The following is a 20869-nucleotide window of genomic DNA, read 5'->3' as shown; positions in this document are numbered from 1 at the left end:
CCACAATTGAGAATATAGACTTTGTTAAGAGGAGCCTCTGGATTAATTTGGGCAACACAATCGACATGCACAACTGTATACTGGCTGAAAGTGGATGTGCCAAGGAAGTGGTAAATGGGTTTCCCGTTGATTGAAAACCTCGACTTCCCATCATTTATCATAACCCCCCTGTCAGTGTTAATTCTTAGAAGATCACACATGTTGCTTTCGTCTGACTTGCAGTGTCTGCATTCTCCACATTCTCCAGTAAATAAGGGAAGCACACTGTCACCCTCCTTGAGGTCAGTCACCCCTTCTCCAAGAAAATTACTGTCTCTTTTCCCTTTTGAAATTCTACATGATGCCTGCTAGTATGACTAATTAATTTTTTTGAAATCCTACATGTTTGCTAGTATGACTAATTAATTTCTTTGAAATCCTGAATGCCTGCTAGTATGACTAATTAACTTTTTTGAAATCCCACACGCCTACTAATATGACTAACTAATTTTTTTGAATACATAGAACTCATTGGCAAGAGCAGAGTGCATACCCAGCTGCTTCATGTCCCAAAATGCAGGGAAAGAGAGGAGTTTGGCCCTGCAACCAAAGTAGTATCAGTATCAGTCATTCCATTTCACTGCTAAAAGCAATATTTGTATGTGTTATACAGTACAGTGCAATTGGAGATGTGTAATTAATATCCTTCCTTAAAATTTTCTTGATGTTTAATGATAATTATTCATAGCATACATTTGCTTCCCAGAAACTTGATGTTTAATGATAATTATTCATAGCATACCTTTGGTTCTCACTTCCATTGCCTATGGAGGAGCCACTTCCACTTCTTCAATCTTCAGAAGCTCCCCTGCACCCCATGCAACAGCAGCTGTAACAAAAGTACAAATCAAAATATATCAGATTTCAAGAAGCATAAATTGCACACATACAGTTTGCATAAATCCAGCTTAACCCTGCAAATCAATTTTGCCATGAAATGATATACATGAAATAAAAAGAATGTGGCAATGACTCCTTGCACTGAACTGAACTGAACTGAAGTAGTTACCTTTGCATTTGATAACCTGGCCTGCAGTACATCTCGCCATTTTCCTTTCTGCCCAAACAAACAAACTTACTTTTGCCTTTCGAGTTGGTGTTGCAGGAGGCAGAGATGGATCCTTTAATTTATATTCTACTTCCTTTGAAATTGCCTTGAGTGAATGATGTTGAATTGCTTGGTGATGTAGAATCATTTTTGATATCTTGACACAGGGTTTGATATCTTGAAAATCGTCTCCACAGAGTTTGGGATTGCCTATAAATGCCTCTTTGAATTTACTCAAGCTACTGAGGACTGTTCCAGACAGTTGATTGTTTTGATAGATTTAGGAAACTAAACGTAAGGTTGGTTAAAGATGTAACGACTTTCCCCTTGAGTTGATTGCTGGATAGATCAAGGTATCTGAGGTTTTGGAGATCACCCATTTGCATAGGTATTTTACCAGAAATATCATTTCCTTTCAAGTTAAGCTCTGTAAGTTGTTTCAAAGACCCAATACTCAACGAAATGTTACCAGAAAGTAAATTTACTTGCAAATCCAATACATCAAGATTATGTAACCCATAAAGCGCATCTGGTATACTTCCTGAAAATTTATTATTGCTAGCATTGAAAACGGATAAAAGCCCTACCTTGGCAATCTCAGATGGAAGCTTACCTGAAAATCTATTACAGTCAATTTGTATGTTAGATAAATTTCTAGCATTGCCAATATCTTTAGAAATGCTTTCTTCAAAGCTGTTAGAACTGATATGTAGCAGTGAAACTCTTGGCAATCCCCATTCCAAAATAGAAAATATCAGTTTTTTACCTCAATCATTTCTATTCCAAAATATTTCAGAAATCAAAATAAACCCTGCAAATAAAAATGCAAACAAATTAGCCTACCTAGAAGTATGTTCTCTTTTGCATTGCATTTATGCTAAAAGGAAATGAAATGCAAAAAAGCAGGGTGATATTGCATATGAAAATAAATGGATAAAATACAAGGTGATATTGTATATGAGAATAAAAGGATTTGGACTTTTCTGTATATGGTGTTTCAGTTTCAATGCCAAAAATCTGCTAGAGCGGTTAAGAGGAAAGCGCTTAATGTTTGTTGGAGACTCAATAAGTCAAAACCAATGGGAATCCATGGTCTGCATGCTTCAAGCAGTGTTTCCTAGCAATAAGAAAACTGTTAGTCAACAAGCTTCAATATTCAAGGCCCTGGTAAGCTGATAAATGTAGTTTCCATGGATAGTTGTGCATTTGATTATATGGTGAGTAATGAAGTCTTCCAATCTTCTTTCTCTTAAAAGGATTATGATGCCTCTGTGGAGTTTTTCTAGGAGTTTGACACAAGGTACACCATAGTTATTATGATTAAGTTGGATGCAAAGTTGAGTAGAGTTGATATGTAAATATAGGAAATAAATATATAGTATATGGCAATGCCCACCACACTCATCATCAGTGATTCAGTGCAGACAATGCCATGATTTTGAAACAGGGAAGGTAGAATAATTTGATACATTCTCTTGGATTCATAAGATTTCTTGTAAACCTTTTGTGTGCCATTTCAGAATTTCAGTGCAGACAATGCCATGATTTTGAAACAGGGAAGGTAGAATAATTTGATACATTCTCTTGGATTCATAAGATTTCTTGTAAACCTTCTGTGTGCCATTTCAGAATCATCGTTCAATGGTACCAGAGAAAGAGCATACTTCTCATTCATAACTATATTTCAGTAGCATCCAAGAATAGCATAATATGAAATTTTAAATATAGTTGTTAATCTTGCAGCCTGCTATAATTTTATTTATATCTGTTATAATTTTATTTATATTTGTTGCAATGTTTGTTTTTCTTGCTACGTCATCTCATTTTGAACTAAAGGAACAGGTGCTTAGGACATTTTCAGGCTATACAACTCACAGGAGGCTTACAATTAAGGCCCGAGTCATAAGAGATGGAAATCTAAGCACTTCATCAAGTTGGAGGCAACTACATGTTTGAGAGATCCAGAGTTTGCAATGAATTCACAGGATCGAGCAAAAGTATGCTAAATTTAAATGTAAGTACTTGTTGGTTGTCAGAATATATTTTCTCACTGCAAGAGGGGCAGTTGACAGCAAAAATTGTCAATTTTGATACAGATTGGATTGCCATGCAGTACCATATTCTTCTACAGTTCGTTACAGTAAGGTTGGAAAATTGTAAAAGGAAGGTGACTTAGCAAAGGCTTTGATGATGTCAACATCATAAGAAGGCCAACATTTAGCTTTGATGTCTTGGAATAGCCAACCATCAAACATGACCTGTAACAAATTTCGAGTCGATTTGTTTGATCTGCCTTCATTAGATGCCAGATAGTGGCAGGGCCATTGAATTATGAATATTTTGCCCATATGCAACCAAACATAATTTACACGCTGATATAAGAAAAGAATGCACAAGTGCCAGTGTAGAATGTATAAAAGCTTATCGCATAATTTTTTCCAGATTGTCCAAACTAACCATTAACACCCTTCTTATTGATGTTTACCACTTTATAGAGTATCATTCAAAAGCATTATTGGCCATCACAAACTTCCAACATACAATTTTATGATAGAGTATGAATGTTTACATAGGAACCATTTGTATCAGCCTATTTTATAATAGAGTATGAATGTTTACATAGGAACCATTTGTATCAGCCTAGAGGTCTTACTTCGCTGCCATGGCCATTTGTTGTCGCTTCAGAAAATATAGCACTTTCATCAGGGTCATAGCAGCAGCTTCATTATTCATGTTATGATGCTCTCTTTCCAAGACATCCTTTTCTCGCTCAAAATCTCTGTGTAATCAGTCAGAAAAGAAAGTATCTAGAGTTGAATCCTAACCTGCCAACAAACAAGGTAACAAGACTATTTATTTTGTATAGATAGCTGAATTCAAAATTTTCTTTTAACTTTTTTTACTTTCATTAAAATATAAAACAACAACAAATAGCTATTGTTAAAACTCTGATGAGAGAAAAACTTTAGGTATACCTCCGGATGCCTTACATGTAAAATAGTACCAGTGATAGGGCTTTTAAGGGGCAGAGAAACAGATAATGGAGTGATGGCTCCTACAGAATCTGCGAGGTTGATGGTTGTTTCACCAAGGAAACCAAATTGAGAAGAGCCCTGGCAAGTTGCAGAAATTATATTTAAACAAAAGAAAAACAAATCAGAATTGCTTTAATGTTTTTGTGTTCAAGTCAATATAATGGTAAATATTCAATTATTTAAAAAGGATTAAAATGTATGTAAAAGATGAGAAATAGGCAGTACCGTTGATACAACAAGGTTGTACATTTTTTCATGATAATTTCCAGTTTTTGCATCTTGCTCGAGTCTTGTAGTTACAAAAATTGCATCAGACCATTGACAAGTTCCGTTATTGCTGGAAGCTCTTCCTGTATTGCTTACGATTTTACCTATCTTTAATGATATCAGGGATATACTCAACTTGTCATATGCCGGTTGTGGTACCTGAAATGAGCAGGACAATATATGTCCATTGTAGTTTTCAACTATGAAGAAACTGTAGAAGGCTGATCAACACAATGCTAGTTCAAAGTTAATAGAAGTTAACATAGATGCATCCATTCCTCTAGGTATCCTGAATAATCAAGATAATGTAGCAAAACGATCTTGATGACTTTGGTCATGCTCCAAATTGCCTTATTACAAGAAGACAGACGTTAATTAGTTCACCTGTTCTCTAAGAATAGGGTAAACTCAGATTATACAGGATTGTGCTCTAAGGATAGGGTAAACCCTAATTTTACAAGATTGGCACCATTGCAATCAAAGGTCAGTTGTTCTGCTATATTTTCATCTAACATGGTTTTCTCAGGCATGTTCCTGACTTTGTAAATTGTTCTCTGGTCTGGACGTGATATATAATAGGTAAGGAAAAACTATATATTATTTGCACAGTTACTCAAAATGAGAATTCCTAACCTTACTGCAAAGGTTTTTGCATAATTTGTAGCACTATCAAAAATGCAATGCATGAGTTTATCCTTTCAGACACTAATGGAAAACAAATCCATACGTGATAAATGCCGAGACCTGATGCTACGTTTAATAGATTGGTAAGGCGAGTGAACCTCCATTTTGTAACACAATTTATATGCAATTATCCATCTCAGAAGCTACAATTGAAATTCACCTAATCATAACAGCTGGTGAGAACTTGTCCTTGAATGGTTTTGTTTACAATGTTTTGCAAATAGATAAGCAACTTGGTCAGGACACATACTTGAGTGACTTGAAACTGGAGTTTGAACTCAGCTTTGGTCTTGTTCCTTTCAACCCTCCATTTTGCTGCCCTAAACATCCTGCTTCAAATTTTGGAAAAGAAATGTTTAAGGGATCAATCAAGGGAGTCTAAAGCAACACCTTGAAATGTATACACTAATTAGAATGCACAATGTATAATGGTAGTTCAATGCTATCATTTGTTAAAGTCTTGAATGCGTAAACATTGATCAACTGTTACGACCCTTTAGCCAATGTAAAGGATCATTTGTGGAAGTAAATGGTACGTGGGTTGATTGTGAGATTAGAATATATAGGAGATACTCTCCTGTTTATTAGAATTTGCAGTGCGATGCGTCGTCATTATTCTAGTTTCCTGTCAGCAGGTACCAAGTTCAAATCTCCGAGCTAGATGCACTAATCTACACCAAGAAGTTTACTGGATATGCCATGCATCCCTTGGGTTACCTTACAGGTTTTTCCTTGGAAAAAAAACCCATTATCATCATTCTGCTTGGAATTCCTGATTCACATTTATTTTTAGCATATTCAGAATAAAATATATTATTTTGGGCTTATAAAGCATTAAAAATGGTAGCAGAGAATTGGTGATTGATTACATCTACTCTGTAGCAGAGTTTCCACCAAAGTTATTTGACATATGTTTTCTACTTGACCTTCGGGGTTTAATTGAGGTAATCCAGAGAAATCTGACTAAAGAAAAAGGTTTAAATTGGTACAATGGAGTCTGAGATTTATATGAGCAAGTGTTTAAACCTCCATACAACTGAAAATATACAACAGTAAATAGAGGGAATGATCTCGCGGCCCTTAAATTGATCTTCTAAATGAGCATTCCTGTGAACGATTTAACTTCAGGGCCGTGAAAATATTTACTTACTCTCAAGCCTCCTGTCTTGAATGTCATTTCTGCGGTTCATCTTTCTTTGACGGCACAATACACTTATTTTCCTCTGCAATTTATGAAAATTCTAGCAAGAAACCACAAAAATCCATTAGTTAATCCTGCTCAACACGTGGCCATACTGTCCCTGGAAAAATCCGGGCAGGAAATTACAGAGGAGACACAGGCAAACCTGAGATAAAAAAACAATTTATAATCATTTTTTCAATATTAAACAAGAAATGCGTAATAGGAAAGAAGAAAGAAGAAGACAAATAGGAAAGAAAATTGGAAAAGGAATAAGAGCACTAAAGAAAAGGAATTGCAAGGGGCTCCGACACAAAAAAGAAGCCAAAAAATTCCAATGCTCATTCCGGAAGAAAACGAGATTGCAGAACGCTGGTGATCAAACCCTACGAGCTCTCCCACAAATTCATCTCTACAGGAGCTGCCGAGATCCTTGCTTTGGAGCCAATTTGTAAATATTGGAAAGATTTTACACCCAACCTCCCTGAATTCCATAGGGGTTTTTAGGGTGTTTTCGGCATAGTGCTTGTCTAAATATTCTGCAATTTCATCAGAGTCTTGGATCCATGTTTCCCATCTCTAAACCCTGCGCTTGTGTTTATACCTGTTAACATTTTTTATGAAAAAGGAGAAAACTGAACTTAAATGATGATTCATTTCGAAATGTAAAGAGGTCATGATGAAGCTGCCATTACTGAAAAAAATAATGATTCACTTCAAAATGTGAAGAGCCCCTGCATGAAGCTGCTATTGATGAACAATTTCGGTGCCTGATAAAGAAATAATTGCAAATTTGCAATATATTGTGGCCAAGACTCGAAGCCTTGGAATAAGTGAAAACCTATAATAAAAATGTGGTGAACAGTTAAGCAGATTACCACTAAACAATCCTAGTCATACTTTTTAATGTTTGTTCAATTGAGTTTCTACACAACATTGACGTGCACCCCTTCTGGTGATGTTTTTTGAGAGTTTATATTTATGCAGCAAGTCTGCAACATATTACTCACCATAAATCTATACAAAATAGATTAACATATTTTCTGATAGTGAAGGAGATATCAGCAAAGCGTTTACCTGTAACAACATAGACTCGTTTACTTGTAACAACGAAGACGATGGTTCTCGAGCTCTCCGCCGATAACAACCCTCCGCCCATAACAGCAATGAAGGCCATGTTCCGCCCGTAACTGAAGGATGAAGGCCATGACGAGTAACTGAAGGAGGAAAACCGTGACGAATATCACGAAATGTGCACAGATGTCAGTAGAGAGCACAGTAGTGGCCCTAAAAAACTGTCCACAGATGTCAGATGTACATTCTCGTCTGAAGGATGCCAGGTGTCAATCTCACAAGGAAAAGAACGACGAAAGTCTGACTCAAAGGAAGGCCTATCGGCCTAATTATAAATAGTAAAAATATAAACTTTATATTCTTTATATTATATTTTTTTATTAAAAATAGTTTAGATAATATTATAATAATAAATAGTGAAAATATAAAACTTTATATTACAATTTGATGAAGTAAAAATTTAAATATAGTGTGATGTTTATGGTAGATTTTTAGAGGTTTTATATTAATTTAGAAACCATGATAAAAAAATTTAAATATAGTATGAGGTTTATAATAGATTTTTAGAGGTTTTATATTAATTTAGAAGTCTTCAAATCTCATGAAGATACTATTTTTTAGAAATTCGATTTATGAAATTATATATATTTTTAATTGTTATTTTAGGTTTAAGTTAAAGTTAATTTATATATAAAATAGAAAAATGATTGTTTAATATTAAAATTATGTCACTAATATTATTTTATTCTCAATTGAATTTAACTATTTATTAAAATAATGTAACACCCATCACTTCCACAATAAATTCCCACCTTCAACCCATTTTCATAAAATTTAAATAATCTAAAAAATAATAAAAATTAAATTTATCTCATTATTATCCCATTCAAATTAACGCCCAACAAATAACATCACATCCCGTAAACAAAAACTGATTTTAAAATACTCCTAATAAATAAAATAAGCGAAAAAAAAGGAAATAAAGCTGAATTAAATAAATTTGAATAAATAATTAATCCTAGTCAATGCTGATATTCTTTCAATACTGTTTTCTGTGCAGAATCATCTTCAAAACTGATATTGCAGAGGAAGATCACCGACATAGATCCGTTTCACAACTTCGCCCCCACATGACCACAGTCCAGTGGTTGCTTTACTCCACGTCTGGCTACCTAAGCCATGCACTTGATTCAAAAGGAGTCTTTTTTATTTTGGAATGAGATCGATCAGTGTGAGTCTGAATTTTTGTTTCTGCGATTCCAAAGACATTCTTAAAATTAGCGATCCAGATAATTTCAACACTGGAATTAGATAGATGAGAATAAATTTAACGCCTTTTGGAATTAGAATTAGATTTGCGAAATATTTTGAAAACTGAAAATCATTGATTATAGATTTAGATTGGGGAAATATTTTGAAAACTGAAAATTATTGATTATAAATTTTGGAAATATTTTGAAAACTGAAAACAATTTGAGAAATATTTTGAATAAACAAGAGCTAACCAGGGTTGCATAGGGCATTAAATGCCAGTATGGAGGCCCCCTCTACTATGCATGCCCATGTCATTCCATCCAGCATAGTGCGTGTTTCCGAGAGCCCTGACCCCATCGCACCAAACTTTTTCGGAGAGCGGGTGACCCACCACCTCAACGCTGGCACCCACATGCTGGCGCATTTTCAAACCGAACTCTCGCACCAAACTTTTTCCGGAAGCCACGTTACAGCTGGCACCTGCCATGCTAGCGCATTTTCAAACCGAATGCTAGCGCCATGTGATGGGGTCGGGGTTCCCGGAGAAATGCATGATGTGGAATGGAATGGCATGGGCATGCATGGTAAAAGGGGCTTCTATACCGGCATTTAATGCCCTAGAACAGGGTCATTAGCTCTTACTATTTTGAAAACTGAAAATCATTGATTATAGATTTGGGAAATATTTTGAAAACTGATGATTAAGAGGGATGAAAGTGTCATATTCTTAAATATAAATAGTCTAAAAATTTGCAATTTAAAATCATGTTCAAATAAACTGTAAATTTATATTGAAAGTATATTTGAAAAATATTTTATTATGACCATTGGGAGGGATCAAACCATCAAATTTAGAAATATTTTAAGAATCTCCATCAATATAAGAATAACAAAAAAAACCTATGGATGTCATTATTTATTCTCGCCGGAGAAGCGGCCTGATCCACATGAAACTCCAGCGTCAGCTTTTTGTTTTTGGGATAAGAAAACTTTATGTAAACTCTTTTTAGTTATAGGGCTAATTTCTAGTATTTCATGATTATTATCTAACGGCCTGATCCACATGAAACTCCAGCGTCAGCTTTTTGTTTCTGGGATAAGAAAGCTTTATGTAAATTCTTTTTAGTTATAGGGTTAATTTCTAGTATTTTATTATTATTATTTAATTTTAAAGTTTAGTAAGATTAATTTTCAGTATTTTATTATTATTATTTAATTTTAAAGTTATTCTAAGTGAGACACTAAATTGATGTATGAGAGATCCCATGTTTATGGGACACTCCACGCAGAGATTTGATTGTTGAATCTACAAAAAACATATATACTCTACCTCTTTGGTTTTAAACCTGTAATCTTTTAAATTAAAACACACACTCTTAACTATTAAACCTACTCAAACTATACAACTTCTTTGAAGGCAAGTAACCTACCTCTAAAATTACTGCCTAGGCCAGAAGAGGCTTGCATTGCTCTCACCTTGAAACACTACCGAAATTAGCCCAGCAGAGCAATGCAAAGGCAGACTCAAATCACCGCCTATGCCAGCAGAGCAATGCAGCATTGCTCTCTCTATTCCGCAGGCGATAACTGGCGGTCCATACGACCACCGCTTGTTGATTCACCGTATGCGAAACATTCAAGGAATATACAAGTAAAGCAGCCATTACTGATATATAACTATTTTTCCAGAATACTACTTCATATAAGATTGATATTCTGGAGCATCATTTGCTGAAACTATGGCTAAACGAAAGTTGGAGGATCGAGCACTAAAAGCATAACTAAACAGAGGGGATTTTGCATACGAAAGAGCGATACATCATAAGATCATACAGAACATTAAATTAAGGGAAAGTTTATAGGCAAACGAAGCCGACGAAGATGCGGAGAAGAGGGGATAAAAAACTTCCAGGTGTCATGTTGTTTTAAGACTTTAAAAAAAAAAAAACAAAATATATGCGTTGAGTAGACCTAATTGCGCTGAAGCCGCTTATGATAGGGCATAGCCCCTGCAGAGTTGAGTGATGTTAAACGGTCGACTTTGGAAAACTAAAACCCCCTTTCAAATGGACAACAGTTTTCAGGGGATTGACCTTGAATGGTTATCAAACCAACCGCTCCTTAAAAACGTAATCTCTTCCATTATTAGGTAAGCCACCAACATACATTCTAAGAAAGTGAAGAAGACATTATGATTCTGAACGGGAATACCATAATCATGACAAGTCGCATTATCATATAACAAAGGGGCTATTGAAAGAATTCCTGTATTAAAAGAATGTATGTACACGGAGGAATGCACATATTTCCTTTTACAGTTCTTTACAGATTCGCCTTCAAAAGTCATATTACAGAGGAAGATCACCAACATTGGTCTGTTTCCCAACTTCGCCCCACACGACCACGATATCTATATGTGGGAGCTCGTTCACCGGTCGCTTTACCCCATGTCTGCTCAGCGAAGCCCCGCACTTGACCCGAAATCTGGTGGTCATATTGACAACGGCCTTGTGGGTTCGAGAGGGTCACATACGCATTGTGTATCCTCAAAAATATCTCTGTGCTCTCGATTTTCCCTTCAGGAGAAGCTGCCTGATCCGGATGAAACTCCCGAGCCAGAGTTCTGTAAGCCTTCTTTACCTCTTTTGAGGTCGCCGAAGGGCTTATTTCCAGTACTTCATAAAAATTCTTTGATTCCATGCGACCGGGCTCTGAAATTAGCCCCTCTGCTCCCGCAGAGGCCTGCAGTCCTCTAACCTTGGAACACCGCTGAAATGTAACATTTCTGCTCCAGGTGCTCCATATCGCGGGCGGTGTTTGGCGGCCCATATGACCAGCGCTGGGCGATTTACTGGATGAGAAAACATGTGAGGAAAACGCAAGAGAGAAAGCCATTACTGGCATATGATTCTGAACAGCAAAGTGGGTATTACTTTCAATAAGACTGATATGAAATGTAGAAGCCTTACGCCAAGGGAGGTTTTAATTATATATACAAAAGAAGCCAAGGAAGATGCGGAGAAGAGCACAGCTATAAAGCTTTCAGGGGTCGCGCAGTCTTCGTACCATAAACCAAAATATCTTCATAAAAGCAGATCTGACCGCCACGTGTGATGTGGCACTGTCGGTCGATTGTACCAAAAAAAGCATAAACCCTTTTACGAGGAAAAAAAGACATAAACCCTTTTAAGCGGGAACAACTTTGAGTGGGTTTGCCCATCGGGAATGGTACCGGGTACGTTAGATGGTAAAAATATCTTGCTCGTTTCTTGTGCTTCTAGAAGCAGCATTCCATGGCAGCAAATTACTCTGCAAAATTTCTCAATTTCTGAAGTGGGGCTGAAATTTGTTGGGAGAGGATAAGCTCTTTGCCCTGCTGACGTGGATCGTAAGGCTAAAAATAGAACATGTGGAACGCTAGATTAAGCAACAATTTCATTTCCACGTTTAAACTGGAAACATTTTTGTTAGGGCTAAGATCTTGATGGAATGCTACTAGACAATGGTAAGCATATTGTTACTATTGCTAGTTGTAAATTTTTTCGATGGAAATTATAGGCAAAATTTTAAAATTAGCCATGGTTGAAAATTATATTATTAAGTTCCGATGATATTTTATCGGTTTTTTATTTATGTTTCTAATTCAAAACATTTTGACTACGGATAAGATGATGGATACTCGATTGCTAACATGCAAATTTATTATTGGATTATGAGTTGTAAAGATGATGGATACTCGATTATTAATAAGCAAATTTATTATTGGATTATGAGTTGTAATTATTTTGGGTGAAAATTTTAAAATTAGTAATAATTTTGGAGAGTGAAAATTATATTATTAAGTTTTTATAATATTATATTAGTTTTTTTTGTTTTTTTAAGATAAAAAGATTATAGATAAAAATTTGATGGAATGTTAATAGATAATTGTAGACAAATTATTCATATGCAAATTTATTATTTTGATTGTGATTGTAATGTTTTTTTTATGAGGAATAAAAGGGAAATTTTTAAAATTAGCAATGATTTGGTAGAAGAATCTCGAATGAGACACCGAATATGGCCTGGAATAAATTCGACTTTTCTGACCTTAATTCCAAAAAGTAATAATTCGGAGGAACCACAGGATTTTAGACCCATAGCCCTGTGTAACGTTATTTATAAGATAATTTCCACCTTGATAGTGAAAAGACTAAAACCTCTTTTACCTAACTTAATTGCGCCTAAATAGACGGGGTTTGTGGAGGGTCGGCAGATCCTGGATGGGATAGTGGTATCTCAGGAGGTTATACATTCCCTGAAGATGAACAAACAAAAAGGGATGCTTATGAAGTTGGATCTATCCAAGGCCTATGACAGATTAAATTGGGACTATCTCAGAGCGGTTTTGGAAGCCTATGGTTTTGAAAGAAGATGGATAGCATGGATTATCAGTATGATCTCTACCCCAAGTTTTTCAATTTTGCTTAATGGTATTCCTACAGCCCAGTTCAATGCCAGTAGGGGAATTAGGCAGGGGGACCCAATTTCTCCGTTTTTGTTCATCTTGGCTATGGAAGGATTAAGTAGGAAAATCAAAAAGGAAGTTATTGAAAGGAGAATCAGGGGTATAAGACTGTGGGGGAATAATCTGATTATTACACATCAACAGTTCGTTGATGATTTGATGTTATTTGGCGAAGCGTCGCTTAAGGAGGTGAGGAACTTCAAGAGGATCTTAGAAGTCTTCAAGAGCGCATCAGGTATGGAGATTAATAACGATAAATCTTGCACTTTCATATTTAATTCGCATGAATCTATCAAATCCCATTTAACCAGAGTTCTAGGTTTTAGGAAGGGGGAGTTACCCACGAAGTATTTGGGTATTCAATTGGATGCAAACCCTAATAGGATTAAGAACTGGCAAAGTCTGTTGGAACGAGTCAGGAAAAGATTAGATAGTTGGGCATTCAGATTGTTGAACTTACCAAGTAGAATTGTCCTATTAAAATCTGTCCTATTATCTATTCCAATATATCACTTGTCTATTATGGCTGCTCCCAAAGGAGTTTTCGTCAAAATGCGAGAAATCTTTGGAAAATTTTTATGGGGAGGTCCTAAGCAGCAGAAGAAATGGACTTTGGTTTCATGGAAGAAGGTAATTATGCGGAAAGAGGAAGGAGGTCTGGGAGTGCGAGATCCTGAAATTGTAAATAACATTTTAGGGGCAAAACTATGGTGGAGATGGGTCCAGGGAGGAGATGATGTATGGAAAAGAATATGGCACCACAAATATGGCATGCCCGAGACAACTAAGGAACGATTAAGAATAGAAGAAACCCCCAGAGGTTCACAGATTTGGGATTTTGCAAGCAGAAATAAGGCTCTAGTTCAGGACTATGCCTTTTGGGAAATCCGTGATGGAAACTCTGCCCGTTTTTGGGAGGATAGTTGGCAACAGTGGGGTATTCTGAACAGAATACAAATTCTTCAAGAAATCAAAGAAATAGCGCAAAGAAGGGGAATGAATTATGTAAGAGATTATTGGAAAAGAGCCGAATACAACGATGTATGGAGAGATTGGAGAAGACCAGATGAATGGGCGGATAACCTCGGACAAGAGGCTCGGCAATCGTTTGACAGAACAATAGAATCACGGAAAATCAAGTTTCGAGAAGGTAACGATATCTTGAGGTGGGGTAAGGCAATGGTTGGAATGTTTACAGTGAAAGAAGCTTATTATTGGGCCACGAAGGAGGATAGAGAGGAGGAACCAGTAGGATGGAAAAATATCTGGGAAGGCAAATGGTGGCCTAAAGTTACATGTTTTGCTTGGCTGGTATGCAGAGGAAGGATCCTAACTTGGGATAATATGCAGAAACGAGGAACGATTGGTCCATCAAGATGTAGTCTATGTACTAAGGATTTCGAAACCCAGGAGCATTTGTTGAATAACTGTATGTATACTAAGAGTATTTGGGAGGAAACTAGAGTGCTCTTCGGTATGACGAGGAGGGATCCTAGTAGCATCAGAAATACTCTGTTTCAGTGGAGCAGAGGGAATTTCCAAAGTAAAGTTGTAAGGAGACTATGGAGTCTAGCACCTGGTTTTGTCATTTGGGCGATTTGGAAAGAGAGGAATCGACGAATCTTTAGGGATAATCATTGGCAAGAGTCGAGACTTTGGGAGGAAATCTGTCGATCGTTGAAAGAAACAGTTTTATTAGAAGTCTGGGACGAAGAGGATTGGAGATTGAACCCGGAGGAACAGAGGATAATTTCTAAGTTAAACATGGATTTTCAAATGATTTATCCCAATCCAGAGCGGAAGATTAAGAATGAAATGCCGAGCCCCAACCATTATAGGATGCATGGTGAGCGACGAGTTAAATTAAACTTCGACGGGGCCTCAAAGGGCAACCCGGGACAAGCAGGTTTCGGTGGTCTTTTCAGAGATAGTAGTGGTCATACGCGGTGGATTTATGCTGAAGATGGAGGAGATATGACGAACAATGAAGCGGAATTATGGGCAGTTTATCATGGACTCAGGATAGCAGTTAGAAATGGGTATATGAGTTTAGAAATAGAAGGTGACTCACAAATTACGGTTGATATGCTGAAGAAGTTAAGGGATGGGAAGAGCTGGATACATGTGTCGAAGAGCTGGCGGACAGCAGGGATCCTACAGGACATTGAGCAGCTGTTGCGTAGGATCGAATACATAACAACAACCCATGTACTACGAAACGGTAACCGTGCCGCCGATCTACTGGCTAATTGGGGTTGTGGAAGGCCGAATAGGAGCGTAGATTGTAGCTGGATGTCATTACAAGACGATCCAAGCTGGAATGACTTAAACACCATCTTAAACCAGGATTATGATGATGTGACCGCTCATCAGAGAAATCATTAGAAGACCTTGGCTTATAGTAAGGAGGGGGAAGGACAGAGTACTTAATGCGAGATCAAACAATTCACAAGTTCGAGATTATGAGATTAATGTTATGAAGGCTGGCAGCATTCAACCCATGGGAAGGTTTAGCATCCCAAGACGAAAATCGGGCAAGGTACCGAGGAGACGTGGTGGTTATGGCGGCGACGTACTACTAGTTTCCCATCATGGAAGTGTATCTGGAATGGACATTAATGATAAAGCCAGGCTGCAGCGAAGGCTCACGATGGCAAGGTGGCAGCCTCACGATTGTTTAAGTATTGCATGTAAACGCCCGAACCTCCAAATGCAGCTGAACAGAGTGAGGAAGTGCAAAGAGGAATTGCAGCCGTAGAAGGATTGCAAGATGGCGGAGCACCATGAACGGGGGGTAGGCAGGTGGACGCGGAGTAAAACAGCGACTCCAGTGGAAAAAGGCAAGAGCACTGTTGAAGAAGCTATGCAGAGGGTTTATCTTGATAAACAGGATGATTCGGAAGAAGACTTCGATATTCGGAATTTCTTTGCAGAGGAGGAGTTTCAACGGGGAGCGAAAGGCAAAGCGGGCATGGGGAAGACCCAAACGAGGAAAGCGGGAGACAACGAGGAGGAGAGTGAAGACCTGGAGAGAAATGAGGAAGAAGAGGTGGAGAGAAGAGGCCGGGGCAGAGGAGCGCGGGGAAGAGCGAATCAAAGAGGGAGAGGGAGACCTGCTGGGCGAGGTAGTCGTGGGAATAGAAATATGAATATGCGTTCGGAAATGGAGGAAGGTGCAGCTAGTGAGGCACGAGGAAGAAAGCGAGGGAAGAAAGACTTGAGGAGGCGCTTGCAGGAAGCAGAAGCTGCATATATTCTGGACACCAATCCTAATATCAGAAGGATGATAGAGCAGATGGAGGAAGAAGCATTGCAGGGGTACTCAGAGCCAGAGATGGAGGATTGGGAGCAATATCTCCCTGATCCTGGACATACGCGAGGTCGAATGTCATTATATAAACAGTCTTTACATGTCTATTGGGGCATGAAGCGTTTATTAGCTAAGGCTATGGAACAGGTGGCTGTAGAGATGGCTGAATTGCTTCAAGGTATTCCAACTATGAAAAAGGAGTTGAAAAACATTCAAGTGACTCTACTGATGCAAGACAAAAAGATGGATGATATCGTGCAGCTGCTCCAAGCGGGGGGATTGGGCATCAAGTTAGAGAAAGAACCAAAGGATGCACCGAAACAGTAGAAGTTGCAGCTGAGGCTTGGAGGTTTTTATATATGTGTTTTGTTGTTTTTTGCTTTGCATATTTAGATGTTACTGTCTCATAAGGAAAACAATATACTGTTAGTAAAGATAGATGTATATTTAGCGTGGATAGATAGGTTGGTGACATACTTTTTCTGGATGGCTTTGAAAAATTTCAGATGGTAACGAAGCCCGGTTTCCCTTAAGGGCGGGTGGAGACCTGTCCTATTTTGTAATTTTCTTTTGGTTTTAGTAATGGAAAGTAGAGTACCACATTAGCTTACAAAAAAAAAATGATTTGGGATGGTAAAAATTACATTATTAAGCTTTCATAATATTATATTGGTTTCTTTACTTTGCTTTTCAAGTCAAAACATTTTGATTAAGGATAAGAATTTGATGGAATCCTAGTAGATAATGATAGACAAATTGTTAATATGCAAATATTTGTGAGTTGTAATGTTTTTTATTAAGAATACAATGGAAAATTTTAAAATTACCAATAAGTTTGGAAGGTGAAAATAACATTATTAATTTTTTATAATGGTAGACAAATTGTTAATATGCAAATATATAATGCCGATTGTGAGTTGTAATGTTTTTTATTAGGAATAAAATGGAAAAATTTAAAATTACCAATAGGTTTGGAAGGTGAAAATAACATTATTAATTTTTTATAATATTATATTGGTTTTTTCACCTTTCTTTTTCCATTTTGAAAATATATGGGTTTAAATTTAATTATTGGTATTATGAATTTTTATATTAATTTAAGGTTTACTTAACAAGGTGACTAATTCCCAACACTATAGTAAGATTTCAAATTTATTTGGAAGCATGGAAAGACAATAGTGATCGTTGGTGCTAATCATTCTATATATATATGAGTCGATGTTTTGCAAACATCCAAAAAAGCATTGACAACCCACACTTGGTAAAATCCAATACAATTTTTCATTTAAATTGTTACATAATCTTTTAGTGTCTTGCTAATAATATATGAGGGTGAGGGTGGAAGGTGATATTGGGTAAATTATATAATATAATTAATCCAATTAAATAATCTACCCAATATCACCCCCCATCTCCACTTTCATATAGATGGGAGGTGATATTGGACAAATTATATAATATCACATAAAAATATACAATTTTTTGACAAAGTATTTGTCCATGGTGATCTATATTTCATTAGTTTCTATAGTACTTAACTCAGTTTCAAAATTTGGTTGATCCTGAATCACTTGATCTAAAAACGATACCCATACCTCTATATCACCCAGTATAATTTTAGAAGTATAAGCCCATTGTCCACTGTGACATCCCCAGGTTTTTTGAATTAGTTATAAGACATTTTTACTATTACAGACAAAGTGATTTGTTAATAATTAGTTATTAACAATGTAAACTTTGAAACGGGAACTCTGGTCAAAAAAACCCCAAAAAAACATCAAAAACAGTGCTAAAAACGAAAAGTGTGTATACTGGAATGATGTTTTTTTTTAGGTGTCAATTTTGAACGTGTTTTAAAAATGGCAGTGACTACGAAATTTACTACGAAATTTTCGTGCAAAATATAGCTTCAAAACGAAAGTGATGATACTGGAATAATGATTTTTTTTTAGGGTCGATTTTCAAACTTTTAAAAAAATGCTAATAAAACCAATTTTTTATGTCTCAAACAAATTTAATTTTTAAGGAAAAAACACATTAATGTTTCTGGTAGAATATCATTTTTCTTTCCTAAGTATAAATTTAACATGTTTTCAACCACACCATGCTAAATACAAAAGAAATTGAAATTTTTTCAACTATAAAATTAAAAAACCATGACATTATGAACAAATTATATCACTGAATGAAATCAAAAGTCTTTATTTGTATACTGAATAAAATAGACATTATATCTCTAATTTGATATTGCATTGTAGATATTTAAACAATAAAATTTATCATACTTAAGACATAATCCAACAACATAAAAATGCTTCATAACTTCTCATTTAACAACATATGGAAAACATTAATTTTATTTGAAGATATGATGCATACATCAGTTATATAATCTGTCTTAAACAATTATTCAAAATCACTCATATTTTCTTGCACACCATCACAATTCACATCTTCAGATGAGTGACTAGATGATGACGAAGATGTTCCATATTCTTCTCTTTCATCAACTAGTGCCCCATCTGAATCCACATGCATGCCCAACATTCCAGGTTTCAAAAGTCTTCTAGATCTACGACTGGTTTCAGCAGACTCCCATGTCAACACTATTCCTTCTGGTAACAACCTTTTCAGAATCTCTGTCGTCTTGAAGCGAAGAGTTCCTCTCTTTGTTAAATTGAAGTCATAAACAAGTATGTCAACATCCTCCAATTGTAATATGCCTGTGCGGCGGCGATTTATATTTGTACCCTTTCTTTTTCTTTTTCCACCATTTTTTTTGTCAACTACCATCTCTGGCTTATACACACCATTGAATGGGTGTGTATTTGTGGCATACCAATGTACTTCAACACTTGTAACATCCTCATTTTCTGTAAAGACCTTTATAACTTTAGCAACCCAAAATGGATAGCCTTTGGGATCTCCATCTGCTAGCACTGCAATCATGCAACCCTCCTTAATATCATGTATTGAACCCCTATAAAGGTCTTCCATGGCTTCACGTTGTGCACGAGATCTTCTGGAACCAATATACATCTCTCTTTCCATTGCCTGTGAAGAATTAATAATACCTTGAGTTTGTTGCTGTTCAATAATGTTTACTTCCTCTTGTTCATTCGACACATTTTGTGGCCAAATAAATTGATTTTTCAAAGGTATATCTTCATTGGTTGTTGTTGAAATGATATCACTTTGATTATTGAAAAATGACTCCCACCAAACTGAATCAGCAATGTCAAAGTACTCATATGTATATCTAATACATTTTTTAATTTCTTCTAGGCAATCAGAATAATTTACATGTCTATTCTGTCTGCGTGCATTCTGAACTTCACCAACTGATTGTAATAACAATATTTTTGATGCAAATATTGAACGATCTGGAATGAAATTCAAAAATTGCAAACCTGATGACGGTGCCCATTATGTAGTAGTTGAAAACTTCTTGCCCCATATTAGTGTTTTCCCATCAATTTTTTTTATACGAAATTGATGTTGGAAGCTAATATCATTAAGTTGTTCAATGCATTTCCCCTCACCATATGATCCTAGAATAAACCTTCGCATGTCAATAGTTTCTTCCAACACTTCAAAAACAGGCTCTGGCATGTATGATTTCTTAATACATTCAATTAGTGATGGCAAGCTGCCAACTTCCTTGCTCCTCAATGTGACTGAAAAACGACTGAACATCTGATCAATATGGTCATGAGTGTGCCCAACAAGAAGGAAACCAACCTTTACCTTTTGAAAAATTCTCAATTCAACAAGCATGTTCAGATACCCAAAAACAACCTGATTTTTGTTTTCACGGCAAGTGTTGTCCAATTGTAGATACAGAACTTCAGGACCAATGAGAAATCATATCATGAATTATGGTTATGGTCAGATTTGCATCATTATGAATATTTGGAGCTGTGAAGTACACCCTTGGCAACATTTTCCCATTGAAGACCATACAACCAACCAAGTGAAACTGAATAAAATTTTCCTCTTGTAGATTTTTGGGTGTGCGAACAAAATGTGGTAAAAGTGTTTTTTTCTGGTCCATACCATCAATTATCAAACCCAAATATTTATTTGGATTATCATAACACTTCTTTCGATGCTTGTACAACTTCTTCCTTTCATTTGTTTGTTGTTTGCGATGCTCCTGAAGTTATTTGACAATTAAATCTACACAACATAAAAGAAATTCATTAAGAAATATGTTTTCATAGTTGATGACTATACAATTTTAAAAGTAAAAGTTATGAACACTTACCTCTTTCTGAGCCTTCACATTTGTCCCTTTTTTATTTAAGAGAAGCACTTGTACTGCAAATCCCCATCCTTGTCTTCTTAGGAATACGAACATTATTGAATTCTTTCTTCCATATCTTCACAAAATATTGATATGTAATAAATTGGCCCTGTCCCTCAGCACCTTCTGCATATTCTTTGTATAAGTTGTAGATTTCTCGTCTTG

At 36.2% G+C, this 20869-nt stretch overlaps 1 protein-coding gene and 2 long non-coding RNA genes across 4 annotated transcripts; all 3 read right to left on the bottom strand.

Moving 5' to 3' along the window:
• Positions 1–26: 26 nt before the first annotated feature.
• LOC149172927 (uncharacterized) lies at positions 27–1212 on the bottom strand. The gene is made up of 3 exons (XR_016259655.1): positions 1049–1212; positions 782–868; positions 27–579 (listed from the first exon to the last, which is right to left on the bottom strand). It is a non-coding gene; the product is annotated as an uncharacterized LOC149172927 (long non-coding RNA).
• Positions 1213–3812: 2600 nt separating this feature from the next.
• On the bottom strand, positions 3813–4506 carry LOC149172926 (uncharacterized). 2 transcript variants are annotated; one of them, XR_016259653.1, is made up of 3 exons: positions 4348–4506; positions 4063–4200; positions 3813–3912 (listed from the first exon to the last, which is right to left on the bottom strand). It is a non-coding gene; the product is annotated as an uncharacterized LOC149172926 (long non-coding RNA). The 2 variants fall into 2 exon arrangements; XR_016259654.1 differs by having other exon boundaries at positions 4078–4200; positions 4348–4487.
• A 5973-nt stretch (positions 4507–10479) lies between these two features.
• LOC149172925 (chaperone protein dnaJ 11, chloroplastic-like) lies at positions 10480–11589 on the bottom strand. Its single transcript, XM_089427832.1, has one exon. It carries the CDS (start codon positions 11483–11485, stop codon positions 10943–10945), a length of 543 nt encoding a protein of 180 aa, XP_089283958.1. The 5' UTR covers positions 11486–11589; the 3' UTR covers positions 10480–10942.
• Between the last annotated feature and the right edge of the window lie 9280 nt (positions 11590–20869).

This window comes from Pinus tabuliformis, chromosome 4_2, assembly GCF_031772625.1.
Source record: "Pinus tabuliformis cultivar Carrire ecotype Pingquan chromosome 4_2, CPIR1, whole genome shotgun sequence".
NCBI lineage: Eukaryota > Viridiplantae > Streptophyta > Pinopsida > Pinales > Pinaceae > Pinus > Pinus tabuliformis.
Note: the sequence above shows the minus strand (reverse complement) of the source record. Positions and strands in the feature narration are given on the sequence as shown.